General features: G+C 34.1%; 1 protein-coding gene across 2 annotated transcripts in view; it reads left to right on the top strand.

Moving 5' to 3' along the window:
• The window catches only part of CABCOCO1 (ciliary associated calcium binding coiled-coil 1), a 115,178-nt gene that overhangs the window by 32,750 nt on the left and 67,555 nt on the right, over positions 1 to 14,873 (top strand). For both annotated transcript variants that reach the window (XM_077778577.1, XM_077778576.1), the window contains one exon: positions 2,605 to 2,677. In XM_077778577.1, the coding sequence (XP_077634703.1) occupies positions 2,605 to 2,677 (73 nt within the window). The remainder of the gene's footprint in view (positions 1 to 2,604; positions 2,678 to 14,873) is intronic.

The following is a 14,873-nucleotide window of genomic DNA, read 5'->3' as shown; positions in this document are numbered from 1 at the left end:
ATCTAGAATTGGTACTGAAGTTGTATAAGAAGAAATGTGCTTTTCTACAGTACCTATTTAGAATGCCTCATAGTTCCACAAATATAAATTTAATGGTAATTAAATCATATAGTATTTTTCATTTTAGTAACTACAAAGAAGTTTTATAAATATGAAGCTAATTCAATTATTGAAAGTATAAGGATGTTTCAATTTAATCTGATATTAAATTTACTCAACCAGTGAAAGTCCTCATCAATTTAGGGAGAGTAGATTTTAGAACATGACCTATAGCACATGAAACTTAACTGGCAATAAAATTGAAATTTTATTTGATACTGTTAATAGAATCTAAATTGTACATTCCATCATGTGTCTATGATTTAAAAAAAATGAATACCAGAATTAGTATGTTACATTACTCACGTAACAGGAAATACTGACAAAATGTACTCATGCAATATATATACTTGTACATTTATATAATATATACAGATATAAATATAAATGCTACTGCAGCTTTTTAATATAAGACATCACTTAGATATATCTGGTCCCACTACACTTCTGTCATTGTGTTTTCTACCTATTTCTTGGGAATCAGGTGAAGGTAATTTGCATAGGCATTTACTCAATATAAGAAAATCAACACTGCCCTTCTGTGCACAACAGGGTATACTTCCTGGCAGGAAGCCCAGATGTCCTGACCCATTTTATTTCTAGTATTCTCCCTTTGATTTAGAACTAAGACAAGATATTTGACAAAATAGTGTAGGGTCTTGAGTTAGCTACAAGTCTTCTTTCTAAAGGAAGAGGGAGGAAATGTATTCCCGTAACAGAGGTGTCCCCTTGCTCTGAGAGGAAGTTACTTGGTAAGGTTAGAGGACCCCAACCAAGATGGGGACCAGAGCAAAGCAATGGGGGCAACTTGAGCTGCCCCTGCAAAGTGCCTCGGTAGCTACCTCCCTCCTCTCATCTATTTTACCCTGATCCAAGTCTTGCCCCGACTTGCTCCTTTGACCACTGCATTGGAGTCATGCATTTTATTTTTATTGCAAGAAATGAAATCCCCTTTGGCATGAGACAATCTAATTCCTATATGCAATGAGGAGAGTAAAGCTGAAAGATTATAAAATTGCAGAAAGGAAGATTTATGAATTAACTTCTTTGTGTAACAGAAGATGGAAGGAAAATTTTACACAAGTTCACAGAGAGGAAGCCAAGTTATTTCCAAATACACTATAGTCTTTAATTTTTCTACTCAAAATCAGTTATTGCCAGTGTAATATTTTTAACCTTAAAGCTTTGACTAGGTAAGCAATGTAAGGGAAGGAGAATTTGAATTTATTTTGCTTCATTGAATCATCAAACTTCACTAATCTTGATGTATTTTCTAGCCAACAAATCAAAGTAATGTCAAAAGCTAAGTTAGTTTTCTGAGTGTTGAATAATTTGAATGTACGACGTCCCCCCGCCCCTCCTCAAGAAAAAAAAAAAAGAAAAAGAAAACACCATGACTGAGTCTGCATACCCATCACTTTTTAATGGATTGTGTTAGTAGTGAAATCAACTGCTGATATAACTCAGAGAGACCCAGCTGCCTGAGGATTTCTTCATTGATTTCAAATGAATTGAAACTTTGATCCATTACAGCATTCAGGAGAAGCCATTATTATACATGCTCTGTAGCTACATTTTGCAAATGTTAATTTCTAAGTTATATTAAAATCAATTTTCTTAAATAGCAAAAGGCACCAGAGTGAAAGAGAAACCACTAAGACAATTTTTTTGTTCTTGGGCATTTTGCTGTATTATGAGTCTATTAATTTTCCCAACCAGCAGGAAAAGAATTAGAAAAATTCAAATATTATCACAAACAGGATATTAGAAATCAGACCTTCAGTAAATTTTTAACTCTCAATAATGCATTGCTGAGATCTTTAAACTTACTTGAAATACCTGTTTTAAGAAACTCGTATCCTTTCCCTCTTCATGGTTTTTATACACTGACCCCTGCTCTTTAGGGTAAGAACTGAAGAAATTACCTTTCTTAAATTAATTCCTCTCTTTGATGTGTGAACAAATATTCTACAGGAAGATCAGACAGCTTCTAAATGGATTTCAGTACATGCTGCATCATTTTCAGGTGTTATCAGATATTAATTTAATCTTGAATCAGTTTGAGAATGTGAGAAGTAAATGATACAGATGTAGATTAGAGAATTCAGTTCTTTCATTCCAGAGGAAATGGACTTCAGTTTAAAGCAAAATGTGAAAAATAATGTGAAGTTTGGTGTTATTTAGGGACAGTACATTATTTTATTGCCAGCCAAGTCGAGATGCAATCTAATTGCTCCCTGATCCCAAACCTGTCCATTCATCACAGATTAATTGATTGGTCTTATATTAGGTACTGTGTTATATTGTCAGCATCTCAAAAAAGTAAATCTTTAGTTTCTTACCACTTCTGGACAATTCATTTGGAATAAAACAGGTAGATCAGTCCATATTAGTGTTTAATGTCTTACTCAATATGAACAACTTCCCTTTCATAAATACTCATACATGTTTGCTTTCTTTCCTAAAATAAATGTATCAGAGTTGCACATTTATTTTATATTTCAGCTTATTTCAACACTACAAGCTATATGAGTTTCTATTCTACTCTACAAGGGAAGAAATCGTGATAGGAACTGAGGTAAGTAATTTATCTAGATGGAACCAATTAAGCTGAATCACTTAATGCATGCTGATCGGCATCTGGATCTTTAACTGCTTAAAGCAACTTCTTGTCAATTACTTGAGTGCTAATATAACCAACTAGTAGTTTGCAAAAAGAATGATTATGTAAAGTGAGCTTTGGATTAAGAAAATAAGCTGTCTTTTGCCATTAAAAGCATTGTTAATCACATATACTTTATGTATTTATGGATTATTTGACAAAGAAAAACTGAATGGGTTATGTATGTCTTCATACAAAGAAAATTGGGAAAAGTGAGATAAATTAGTTCAGTTAAATCTCTTCTAATTTCACTTTTTTTTTTCAATCCAATCATTTTAAGGTCTAATTCAAATCCCACTTCCTCAATGAAGCAAACCTTCCTTAATTGCATCACACCTCAAAGGAAGGGTTTAGACAAACTCTTTAATAACGTTCTATTATTTTATTCTAGTGGATTTCTTTCTGCTGAATATTGGCTACTCTTACTCCACCAATAAGCACATAAATAGGCACTGAGGTATATGGTTTTCTAATTATTTTTTGTGGGTTGATATAGTCAGCATAATTCAAATGTAATTTTCCTGAAGGCAAAGATGAGATGCTGTCTTTCTACCAAAGCATAGTGTATAATGCACCATAGTGGCACCTCAATTAATACCACATAAGTGACTTAGTGACATTGAATACACTAGCATTTCTACAATAAATGTTCTAACTGAAGATACTTTGGAACAGCTTTACATATAATTACAATTCATAATTGGTACAAATTAATTTGAGGTAAGAAAACATCTTAAGGAGGCTAAGGATGCCATAAAAAGTGCTCCTTAAGTTCTCTACTACTTGAGGAGGCTATGTTGCCTAGGCGTATCAGACATAGGAGTGACCATGGTCACAAATAAACAGTAAATAGGGGCGCCTGGGTGGCTCAGTAAGTTGGACATTGGACTTCGGCTCAGATCATGATCTCATGGTCCGTGGGTTCAAGCCCCCGTGTTGGGCTCTGTGCTGACAACTTGGATCCTGGAGCCTGCTTTGAATTCCGTCTCTCTCTGCCCCTCCCCCACTCACACTCTGTTTCCCTCTCTCTCTCAAAAAATAACAAACATTGAAAAAATTTAGATCAAATAAACAGTGAATAAGGGATATTTATGGTTTTTTTTTTTAATTTCTTGATACTAAGCACCTGGTGGAATGTGCCAACTGTTGTATCTGCCAGGGTGTTATTATACTGGATTTAATAAAGGGCCTACCTCCTAAACACCTTAGTCACTGTTATGCATCCTCCATTTGGGTACTTGTTCTAATGTTGGCCTTTTAAGCAATTAACTTAAAACAAAGAAAACAAGGAGCCCTTTCTGGTTGTGACTTCTCTAAATTTTCTTCTTTGTGGTCTCCTCATACTAGCTTAAATTAGGTGTCACTTGAAAAAGTTTCACTGAAAACATTTCCATGGGAGAATTACATCCCATAGTGCAACAGTTGTAATAATGATCAGTTTAGAATACAACCCTATATCATCTATTCAGCAAAACTTTGGGAAAATGATAATGGTTTTGCCAGTAGCATAAGCAGATATTTAGAATCATCAAGAAAAAGTTTCACAAAGAACTTGAACAAACTGAGAGTTGAACCCCCTTTGTTAGTTGCACAATTGTGCCTTTCTTCTTTGTTGTAAGGGTATATTTAGTTGACATTTATGCTTATGGAAAGATAAAATGGAGAAAGTAGATTGGGATTGGCACCTTTATTTTCCTTTGCCATTTGTATTTTCTCCAAAAATACAATACCAGACCACAGGTATAAAAAAAATCTTTAATGAAAGGATTTTGGGTCTTCAAGAATTAGGCCACTCATGGAATTTTAAAGGATTAACCAAAGCAGGTATTATACTACAATATTTAATGGCATTGTAGAAGTGTCTGATAACCCTTGGTGCTAAAATCTGTTTTTTAATTAACAACCTTTCATAGAGGAGGCAGAGGCCTGCCCTGCTAATGTGATTATTCATGCTGACCTCAGTGCTCTGAGACCAAAGAAGGTCCACACAACAACGACATAAATGTTCCAAGTTTAACTTTCAGGCTAGTGTTCAAATTAAAGAACACTGACAAAATTTAGTTTCACTCTTAATTGTGGATAGGTGATTATAACAAAACATATAAATCCCCTCTACAAATAATTGCTAAATATTAATTTTACTTATTAATAGAACATAAATAGCCCATACTCATACTTTTCTTTGGTTTTAGTTTAAAGGAATTGGGTTTTGGATTTTGAATTTAGCAATTATTTCTGGCTATCTCTACTCACCTTTTTCAAAAAATTTCTCATTATGCTTAGATCATGGAGGCACATTTTTAGTGAATTATTATTCTCAACCTGCGATATGGCATAATTTAGAAGTAGTTCTAATAGATGGAGTTCTATAAGTGACATGTTTTGTAGTTCATTCAATGGTTCACCAATCATCTACGTTGAAAAGGCGGTAAGCAACAAGAATGAACTAGGATAACAACAGAATGGAGGCAACAAATGCCTGTCACTTTAACTACCTGGGAGGATGAAGTGCATGAGTTTCACTCATTTTATTTAAAGAGATGAGGACTCCCTTTTAGCCACTCAAGCCAGCTCTCCAAGTCTTGTTCTGGCAATGCAATTAGCTCACAAATCCTCTGACATAAGAATTGTAAGGGTTTCAGACTCTCCTTAGGGGATATGATATATATCCTCCCTTGGCCTAAGGCCCCACCCAGAAGGAAATCTAGAAACTGCTAGGTTCTTTGCTTTTATTACCTGAGAACCACAAGAAACATTTAATAATTGCACACAAATAACACTACCAGATATTAGCAATGGTGGATTTATTCCACATATTGAAGGATTATTTAACACTGAGATAATCTACTAATGTAATTCTGTACATTATCAAATTAGGGGAAGAAAAACTAAAGTGATCATCTCAATAGATACGGTAAAATATTTGATAAAATTAGACATCCATTTTTCATGTTAGAGTGAAGACTTCAATTACTCACTAATATAGAATTACACTCTTAACTCAGAATATACCAACACAAGAAACTCTCTATCTATAAATATCTTAATGAAAACGTTAAAATACCCATCAGGAACAAGACAAGGCTGGTTATTATTGCCAACATTGCTTTTTAGTTCCTAGCCAATGTAATAAAACAAAAAGAAGTCAGAAATAGAAGAAAAAGAAAAGTCTTGACAACAAGACACAAAGCTTTCATTGTTTGCAGATGGTATGATATAGAACCATCATTAAGAAAATATTTTATTATATTAGTAATAGCCCAATAGAAAAGGATCACATTGATAAAAATGAAAACCATAACATCTTTAGAAATGAACCAACCTAAAACTTTCAAGAATAATACAGAAAATAGTAGTTTTAGTAAAGATAGGTTTTTTTTTTTTCATTCTGAGTAAATGGAAAATAAAACATGTTCCCAGTTGAGGAGACTGAGTTTTATGAAGATATCATTCATTCCAAATTAACCTATAAACTTAATGTAATCACAGTCAGAGTGCTGTGATCATGGTGGCTCTTTACCAAGTAATTCTTTAAATTTTTTTTGTTGTTGTGTGGGACACCTGGGTGGCTCAGTTGGTTAAGTGTCCATCTTCAGCTCAGGTCATGATCTCACAGATTGTGAGTTTGAGCCCTGCATCAGGCTTTGTGCTGGCAGCTCAGAGCCTGGAGCCTGCTTCAGATTCTATGTCTCCCTCTCTCTCTCTCTCTGCCCCTTCCCCGCTCATACTCTGTCTCTCTCTCCTTTAAAAATAAATAAATATTAAAAATTTTTTTTGTTGTTGTGGAGCATGTCAATCAAAATAGAAGGAATTGAATAGTAACACTCATATATGAGCTTATGACCATAATGGTTAAATATTTTAATATGTGACTCTAAAATATAATGAATTTAAAGTAACTCTTCAATATCATCAATTGTGCAGCCAATGTCAAAAGCCCCTGATTACCTTATAACTGGTATGTATTTGTGTTTTATTTATGTATCTGTTCATTTGTATGTTTGTTTGAATAGCATCCAAATAAAATACCTACATTGCAATCAGATTCTTAAGTCATTTTAAATTTATAGGCTCACTATTTGAATTTTTTATGTCCTTGTAATTTGTTTGTTGAAGTATCTGCATCTATCCTATAGAATTTTCCACAGCTGCTTTCCCAATTGCATTCCTGTGGTATTCTTAATATTTCTCTAACTTCCATGTTTCTAGTTAATGCGTAGTTAAATGTCAGAAGACTGGCTAGATTTCAGTTCAAATGCTTAGCAAGAAGAATTTATAGGTGGTTTTATATAATTATATTAGTAGGCAAATAATGTCTGATTTTCTCTCTTTTTTGTGATGTTAGCAACCACTGGCCATCATTACCTAGATCTATTATTTCATTAAGGGCTTTAAAAAATTATGATATTATTTGTCATCATTCTTTTTTCATTTATGAGCTAGATATATCTATGAAAAAAAAACTTCTACTCTTCAATTATTATTTGATTATACTGAGATACAGTTCATATAGAAAAGACAGGATAAGTGCTAGATTCTTCTCCTTTCTTTAATAGTTTTCAGAATAATAAATTGGATTTTTAGTATCCTCCAAAAGTACCTGTGGTAGACTGACTGATGCCCCCACTACCTCAAGATTGTTGCACACTAATTCCTGAGACCTCTGAATATATAACCTTACATGGCAAAAGGGGCATTGCAGATTGACTAAATTAAAGGAATTGAGAAGGGGAGATTATCCTGGATTATCTAAGTGGGCTCAATGTAATCATAAACTTTCATTTAAGAGAGAAAGCGAGAAAGGGTCAGAGACAAAGGAGAGAAATTTAAAGGTGCTACTGCTGGCCTTAAAAATGGAAGAAGAGACCAGGAGCCAAGGAAATGAGGCATTTAAGGGATGGATAAGGCAAAGAAACAGATTCTCCTCTAGAGCCTCTAGAATGAATTCAGTGCTGACAATATGTTAAACTGTGAACTTTTCATATCCATAACTGTAAAATCAATAAATCTGTGTTGTATTAAGACACTAAGTTTGTGATAATTTGCTATGGCAAGAATAGGAAATTAATATTGACTTTGACTTAATAGCACACATTTTTTTTTGCATTTTTATCCATTTTAAATACTATTCTTATTGATCCTCAAGTTGTCTCATCTTTGACTAGTGATCTCATTGTTCTGTTTGCATACCTGTTCTGTCTGAATACCATATTATTTTAACTACCATAGCTTAACAGACTGTTTTAGTATATGATATAGCAATGCTTTTTCCTCTTCTCCCTCCATCTCCTCCTCTTTCTCTTTTTTTCCTTCTCCTCCCCATCCTCCTCCTTCTCCTTCATCATCATCATCATCATCATCATCAGTATTCAGTTGATTATATACTTCATATATGATAGCTTATTTTTCTTTCAATATGAAATTTATAATGAATTTCATATGAAATTATGCATATGTGTGTTTCTAGTATATAACATATATAGGTAGTTAGAAAGGTGACATTTAAAACCAGTCAGGATAATTGGTTATGTGTTTCATTTAAAAAGTTAGATTTCTGCTTCACCCTGAACTTGAAAATGAGTCTCATCTATTAAGAGATCTATTTCCTATAACAGTAGACATATCCCATAATGACAAATTATAATTTGGCCTAATACTTCCACTGAGAGCAACTAGAAAAGCTGGACAAGTTTTTAAATTTTTTTTAATATTTTATTTATTTCTGAGAGAGAGAGAGAGAGAGAGAAAGACAGCGTGAGGAGGGGAGGGTCAGAGAGAGAGGGAGACACAGAATCTGAAACAGGCTCCCGGCTCTGAATTAGCTGTCAGCACAGAGCCCAACGCGGGGCTCAAACCCATGAACCGAGCCGTGAGATCATGACCTGAGTCGAAGTCGGTCGCTTAACCGACTGAGCCACCCAGGCGCCCTTGGACAATTTTTTTTTTAAAGACTTAAGTTTTTGAAAGTATTGGGGCTAGCAAAGCTCAAAAAAATGGGGCTGAAGAAGTGAGCCTGGCATTTTGAAATGGTTTGGTAGACACATGGTGCTAGAAGAACAAAAACTGGAAGAGAAGGGAATTATAGTTAATCCCACAAGTTGCATGTTGGGACTCCAAAGGACCATACTTTAAAAAATCAGCCTTCACTCAAACTGAACCTCTGCTTCAAATTATCTCAGTTTTTTGTAGATTTAAGATTATCCATGTATAGTGCTGTTAACCTTCTCTCTAAAGTAAAATAAACCCATGCTATACTTCAGATTATACCAACAGTGTTTTTGTAACCAGCCTTTATCACTCAGTAAAATTATGAAGCACACAGAAATAGGAACAGACCCATAAGTGTTCCAGATGATGGAGTTATTAGCCATATACTGTAAGATAATTATGCTTAAGAAATAAATATTCTGGAAAATAAAATATAAGATAGTGAATTTTAGCAGAATATTAGAAACTATTAAGAATACTAAATGGATATTCTGGAATTAGAAAATAGAATAATTGAAATTAATAACTAAATAGATGTGTTTAATAACAGGTTAGTCATGCCTGAAGAGAAAATTGGTAAATTGGAAGATAAGTCAAAATAAAATATCTAAGATGGAGCATGGGTATGCAAAAGCATGATCAACACAGTAAAGGTATAGGAGAATATTGATAGAGTGAAAAAGGTGACATTGAGATAACAAGTCAATTCCAGAATGAGGAGGTAGATACAACATTCAAAGAGTTAGTTTTCTAGAAATAACAAACTTTAAACCACTTTATATTTGATTCACTATGAACTCCAAATACAAAAGTCCACATGTAAACATTCCATAGCAGAATTTCTAAAAACCTTATGTGGGAGTACTGGTGTCCAGACCTGCACGTAAGGAGTTTGAATTCTCCACTCTACCTTAATGGCAAGTGAAAAGCTGAGCAGACTGAAAATCAGCAACTCTTCTTGGATCCATATGAGATGGAAGGACACAGAGCAAATGGTTTCCCCCAAAATTAGAGAGACAGGCAAATCTAGGCCATTGTGGCTTATTGTAACAGACTTATGAGTGGAAACTGCCATGGGAACCAGTGACAAGGTGGGGAAACCTGAACTATAATTGATGAATAATTCAGTGGAGGCTCAGTGCCAATAACTCTGAGAGTTAAAAACTCCAAATGGACCCGGCCGAGGAGCCCCACTGTATTGTGAGATTTACCTCCCAGAGCCTGATCAGAAGTCCATAGTAAATATTAATCTCTCCCATTGTGCTTCTGTCAGGGGGAGAGGAGAAAGAACCATTTTTAAGTATACTAGACCACTTAGTTATTCTTAACAAGACCTGTACTTGGGGGAAATAGGGTTAGCCAGGGCCTAACCTGCTGAGGTATTATCAGTCTGACCAACCTGGGCCAATGGAAACACCCAACTTCATCCCACTCTAGCCAACCTGTCCCATCTAAAGAGGGAGAAAAAGGAGGAACTCTTGTGAAGTTGACAGTCCAGAGGCAAAGGCTTCCTAGAGGACTGAGATGTAATCATAGAACTATAGAACTTGTTCTCTATCCTCACACCTCACCACCACATTACTAAAGTCCTATCTTCAGTAGTTCCTTTGGCCACTTTACCCATTTACATTAGGCCCCCAAATAAAATACTTAGGTATAAATTTAGAAAAAAAAGTACAAGGTCTATATGAGGAGAACTTCAAAACTTTGATAAATGAAATAAAGAACTATATAAATGGAAAGAGATAGTCTATGTTCATGGAGAGGCAGACTCATTACTGTTATGATGTCATCCCTTCCCAATTTGATATGCATAGATTAAATGCAATCACAATCAAAGTCTCAAAAAGTTATTTTATGAATATCAAACAACTCATTTTAAAGTTTATATGGAGAGGCAAAAGGCTCAGAATAGCCAATACAATGTTGAAGAAGAACAAAGTTGAACTGACACTATGTGACTCCAAGACTTATAATAAAGCTAAAGTAATCAAGACAGTGTGGTATTGGTAAGTAATGGACAAATAGATTAATAGCACAGAATTGAGAACCCAGAAAGAGACCCTTATAAATGTACTCAATAGATCTCTTTGACAAAGGAGAAAAGCAATGCAATGGAACAAAGTATCTTTTTAAACAAATGGTGCTGGAACAAAAAACGAATCTAGACACATAACTTATACCACATAAAAAATTCTCTTGAAAAAGTTTAGAGATCTAAATGTAAAAAATCAAAACTATAAAACTCCTAGAAGATGGCAGGGAAAAACCTAGATGATCTTGAGTATGGCAATGACTTTAAGATACAGCATCAAGGCACAATTCAGGAAAGAAATAGTTGATTAGCTGGACTTCATTAAAATAAAAAATTTCTGCTCTGGGAAAGTCAGTATCATGAGAATGTAAAGATAATCCACAGACTGGGAGTAAATATTTGCAAAAGATACATTTGATCCAGAATATACCAAGAACACTTAGAAGTCAACAACAAGAAAGCAATCTGATTATAAAATAGTCCGAAGACCTTAACAGACACCACACCAAGAAGGATAATACAGATGGCAAATGAGCGTATGAAAAGATGTTCCACATCATATTTCATCAGGGAAATGCAAATTAAAACGATAGGATACCACTACACACCTACTAGAATGGCCAGCTGGAACACTGACAGCGCCAAATGCTATAAAGAAGTAGAGCCACCGAGTACATTCCCAAGAAGTATTGAGGTGCATTTTGTAAGTTAAGTGCAGGCATATATAAACATGTTTCCACACTAATATATTGACAGAGATCATCTGAGTGTTTACAAACTAAAAGACTGAATAGAAAAAATAGGTGAACTCTCAACCCATAGAATTAAATACTTTGCAAGTGTGTTGCCGCCACACTTTAAGTATAAACTAGGTTTAGTTGAAAAGTCATTTATAGAGTAAAAATCTGGTGTTGTGCTATAGCATCCCAAATTTTTCCTAAGAAAATAAAATTGATATCATGAATTATGTATACAGAGTACATTTTAAAAATATTTATTCATTTTAATTTTACCAAAGTGACAACACATCAAATCTTGGATCATTTGTACTTTCAAAGGTTTTATATTTATATATAATATATATATATCCTTCACATGTACATATTTGTGTTTGAATATAAAAATCTCATAAAATTACTTTGATAGTTTCCCTAATTTACAAAATGTAATAGATCTAGTTTTGTTTTTTACCGTTTAAGCCAGCATACTTAATATGTTTCAGAATTTTGCTTTCTCATGCGGACATCTTCACACAAACCCCCTTTGCACTATTCCAGGAGGCACCATTCACACTATAGTCTATGTGGTCAGTGGGGTTGTGCATTGTACAGACAGTGCAGCTGCTGGTGGAGGCCCTGTTTGCACAAGTGGTACTGTAGCAGAATCTGAGTATTATAAATATGGTATACTTAGAAAGATCTTTAAAGAGAATGATAAATATACCTAAGTGGTTACCTTGCCTAGAGTCATGTTTTGGCAGCCTTTCATAACCCAAAATAATACCACTTAACGTCAGCAAATGTAGAAAATTCAGACCTCTCTAAAATCAGTGAATGTCAATTGTATATAATTTCATGTTCAGAACACTCATTCCTAAAGCAAAACAAAATAAAGAAAACATTTTTTTCTTCCTTATTTCAAAACCCACACAGATTATGGGTGTTAATGACACTGCACTTTAAAAACTGTTAGCTTTGTGTGGGGAGGGGGGAACCAGATAGGAACATAAATTTTATTTTCTTTTTTAAACTATAAAGTTACAGTGTCCTGAATAAACAAAATATGAGACTTATGTAAACACTCACCCTTTTAAGGGAAAAAAAAGCAACAAAAACAACATTGCATGTCTGATCATATTTTGAAAAGGAGAAAGGCAACTGAAGCATAGCTATAAAGATATCTTTTTTCCTATTCAGTTTACCCTTGAGATGTACCTATCAAAATAACCTAAACTTACCCAGATGATATTTTTAATCTTGAAAAGGCTTTTTTTTTTTCTTGTTGGATGATCCTATTAGCAAACAGCTGAAGGGAAAATCATACAGAACACAATTTGTAGTTTGACCTACTCACATTGGGTGTTGCTAAAGAAAATCAATCAGAAATTGTTGTGTTAAAATAACTCTATCTGCTCTACCTGGCATGTGTGACTGACTTTAGAATCTATCATTTAAAGAAAATGGTTGACGCTTGGGTATACAATTTATCAAACTTCACTCTAGTCCTTTTTCTTCAAAGCACAGAAAAATAATCATCCCTCCCTAAATATAAATCTTTTAAGAGAAATTCAGGGATCTGTCTCCAGTAAAATAATTGATAAATGGCAGAGAATAATTGAAAGATGGTTTCCATCACAGATCACATGGCACCTAAACTCTTGAATCTGTCACTCAAGTCCTTTCATCAGTTGGCCCACTGGCATTAATCACAGTTCCTCTGTGACCAGTTCTCTGATTGGTCTTTTCATAATTGCAGGTTTCCTAATTATTGCTGCCTTGCAGTAAGCTCTTCCTACTGCTTTAAATGCTCCCCATCCTCCTTTCTGCCAATCCAAACCTATTATTCCCTTACAGCTCAGCCTGAGGGACACTTCTCTCAAGGAACCAAAGATAGAAAAAGAAAGGAAGAAAAGATAAAGGTGTTGGCGGGGGGTGGGGTGTGTGTGGTAAGACTGGATGCAGAGGAAGAGAGGGAAGGGAGAATACTTTAACATTACTTTTTAACTTTTTATTTCATCAGTATTAAATGCCTTCTAAATATAGAGTCACATCTTAGGAACTAATTACATAGTTCTGTGAGATCAAGGTAACCGACATTATTTTTTTCTATTGTTTTCCTTGGTATAGGAACTATATACATTCACCCAGTGTTTGATAATTGTTTACTGAATCAGTTAATGTAAAAGAAGAAAAATCTTATTTCATTGACTAAAATCCAAAACATTATAATTTGGATAATATTATTTTGGTGTGTGAATTTAAAAATCTTAATCAACCGTTTTAAATATCAGTCATTAAACCCATTACCATGAAACTAAAACCTAATATAGAAGAAATATGCTTACATTAGTCATTTTTAATGATGAAGAATCTGCTTTATATTCGCCACCTTGGGAATGTTTATTGTATAATGGGAATGCCCATTATAAATTGAAACTCTAAGACACCAGAGCCACTAATATATTGACAACATATCAAAATTTATAATAAAAACTAAACAAACTCTAAAAATAAAATTTACAGTACAAATGACAGGTAAAAATAGTCTTAATATTCTATGTAATTTCTTATAAATCAATGAGAAAAAGGTGAGCATGCTAATGGAAAAACCAACAAAGCATTTTGAGAAGAGAAGATATGTAAAAAGCCAATACATTTATAGGAAGACTTTCACACTAGTACTCAAAGAAATGTAAATTGAACTAAAATTATCAGATTCTCAAAAATCACAATGATAACACGTTGTCTTGTCAGAGTGTGGTGAACTGACACTCTCATATACTGATGGGAAGAGTATAAACTGGTAAAGTTTCCAGAGAGCGGTCTGGCAAGATATATCAAATTTTAAAATGTGTTCACCTTTTGAGCCAACAATTGTACTTTGAGTTTATCCTAAGGAGGAAATCAGACAATGAGCAGAAAGAACCATAGGTGCATGTATTTGTTTATAGTAGAAAAAAAATAAAACCCAAAGTGTGAAATGCCTAAATCTCTATCACTAGAAAGAAGTTTTAAAAATTTGTGGTACTTCTATATAATATAATTCTATCATTTTATTAAAAGTACTCATATAGCGGGGCACCTGGGTGGCTCAGTCCATTAAGCATCTGACTCTTGGTTTTGGCTCAGGTCATGATCTCACAGATTGATCCCTGCATCAGATTCTGTGCAGGTATTGCAGAGCCTGCTTGAGATTCTCTCTCTCTCCCNTGTGCTTATGATGGAAAGTTATTCATACTATGTTAAGTGAAAAAAAAAAAAAAAACCCAGACTACTCAATGTGTTTATTGTGGTTGCAGTTTATAATTTTATATCTCATCTATCTATCTATCTATCTATCTATCTATCTATCTATCTATCTATCTATCTA

Source organism: Crocuta crocuta, unplaced genomic scaffold, assembly GCF_008692635.1.
Source record: "Crocuta crocuta isolate KB4526 unplaced genomic scaffold, BGI_CrCroc_1.0 scaffold167, whole genome shotgun sequence".
NCBI classification, from domain to species: Eukaryota; Metazoa; Chordata; class Mammalia; order Carnivora; family Hyaenidae; genus Crocuta; species Crocuta crocuta.
The sequence above is the reverse complement of the archived record's forward strand: the minus strand, read 5'-3'. Positions and strand labels throughout refer to the sequence as shown.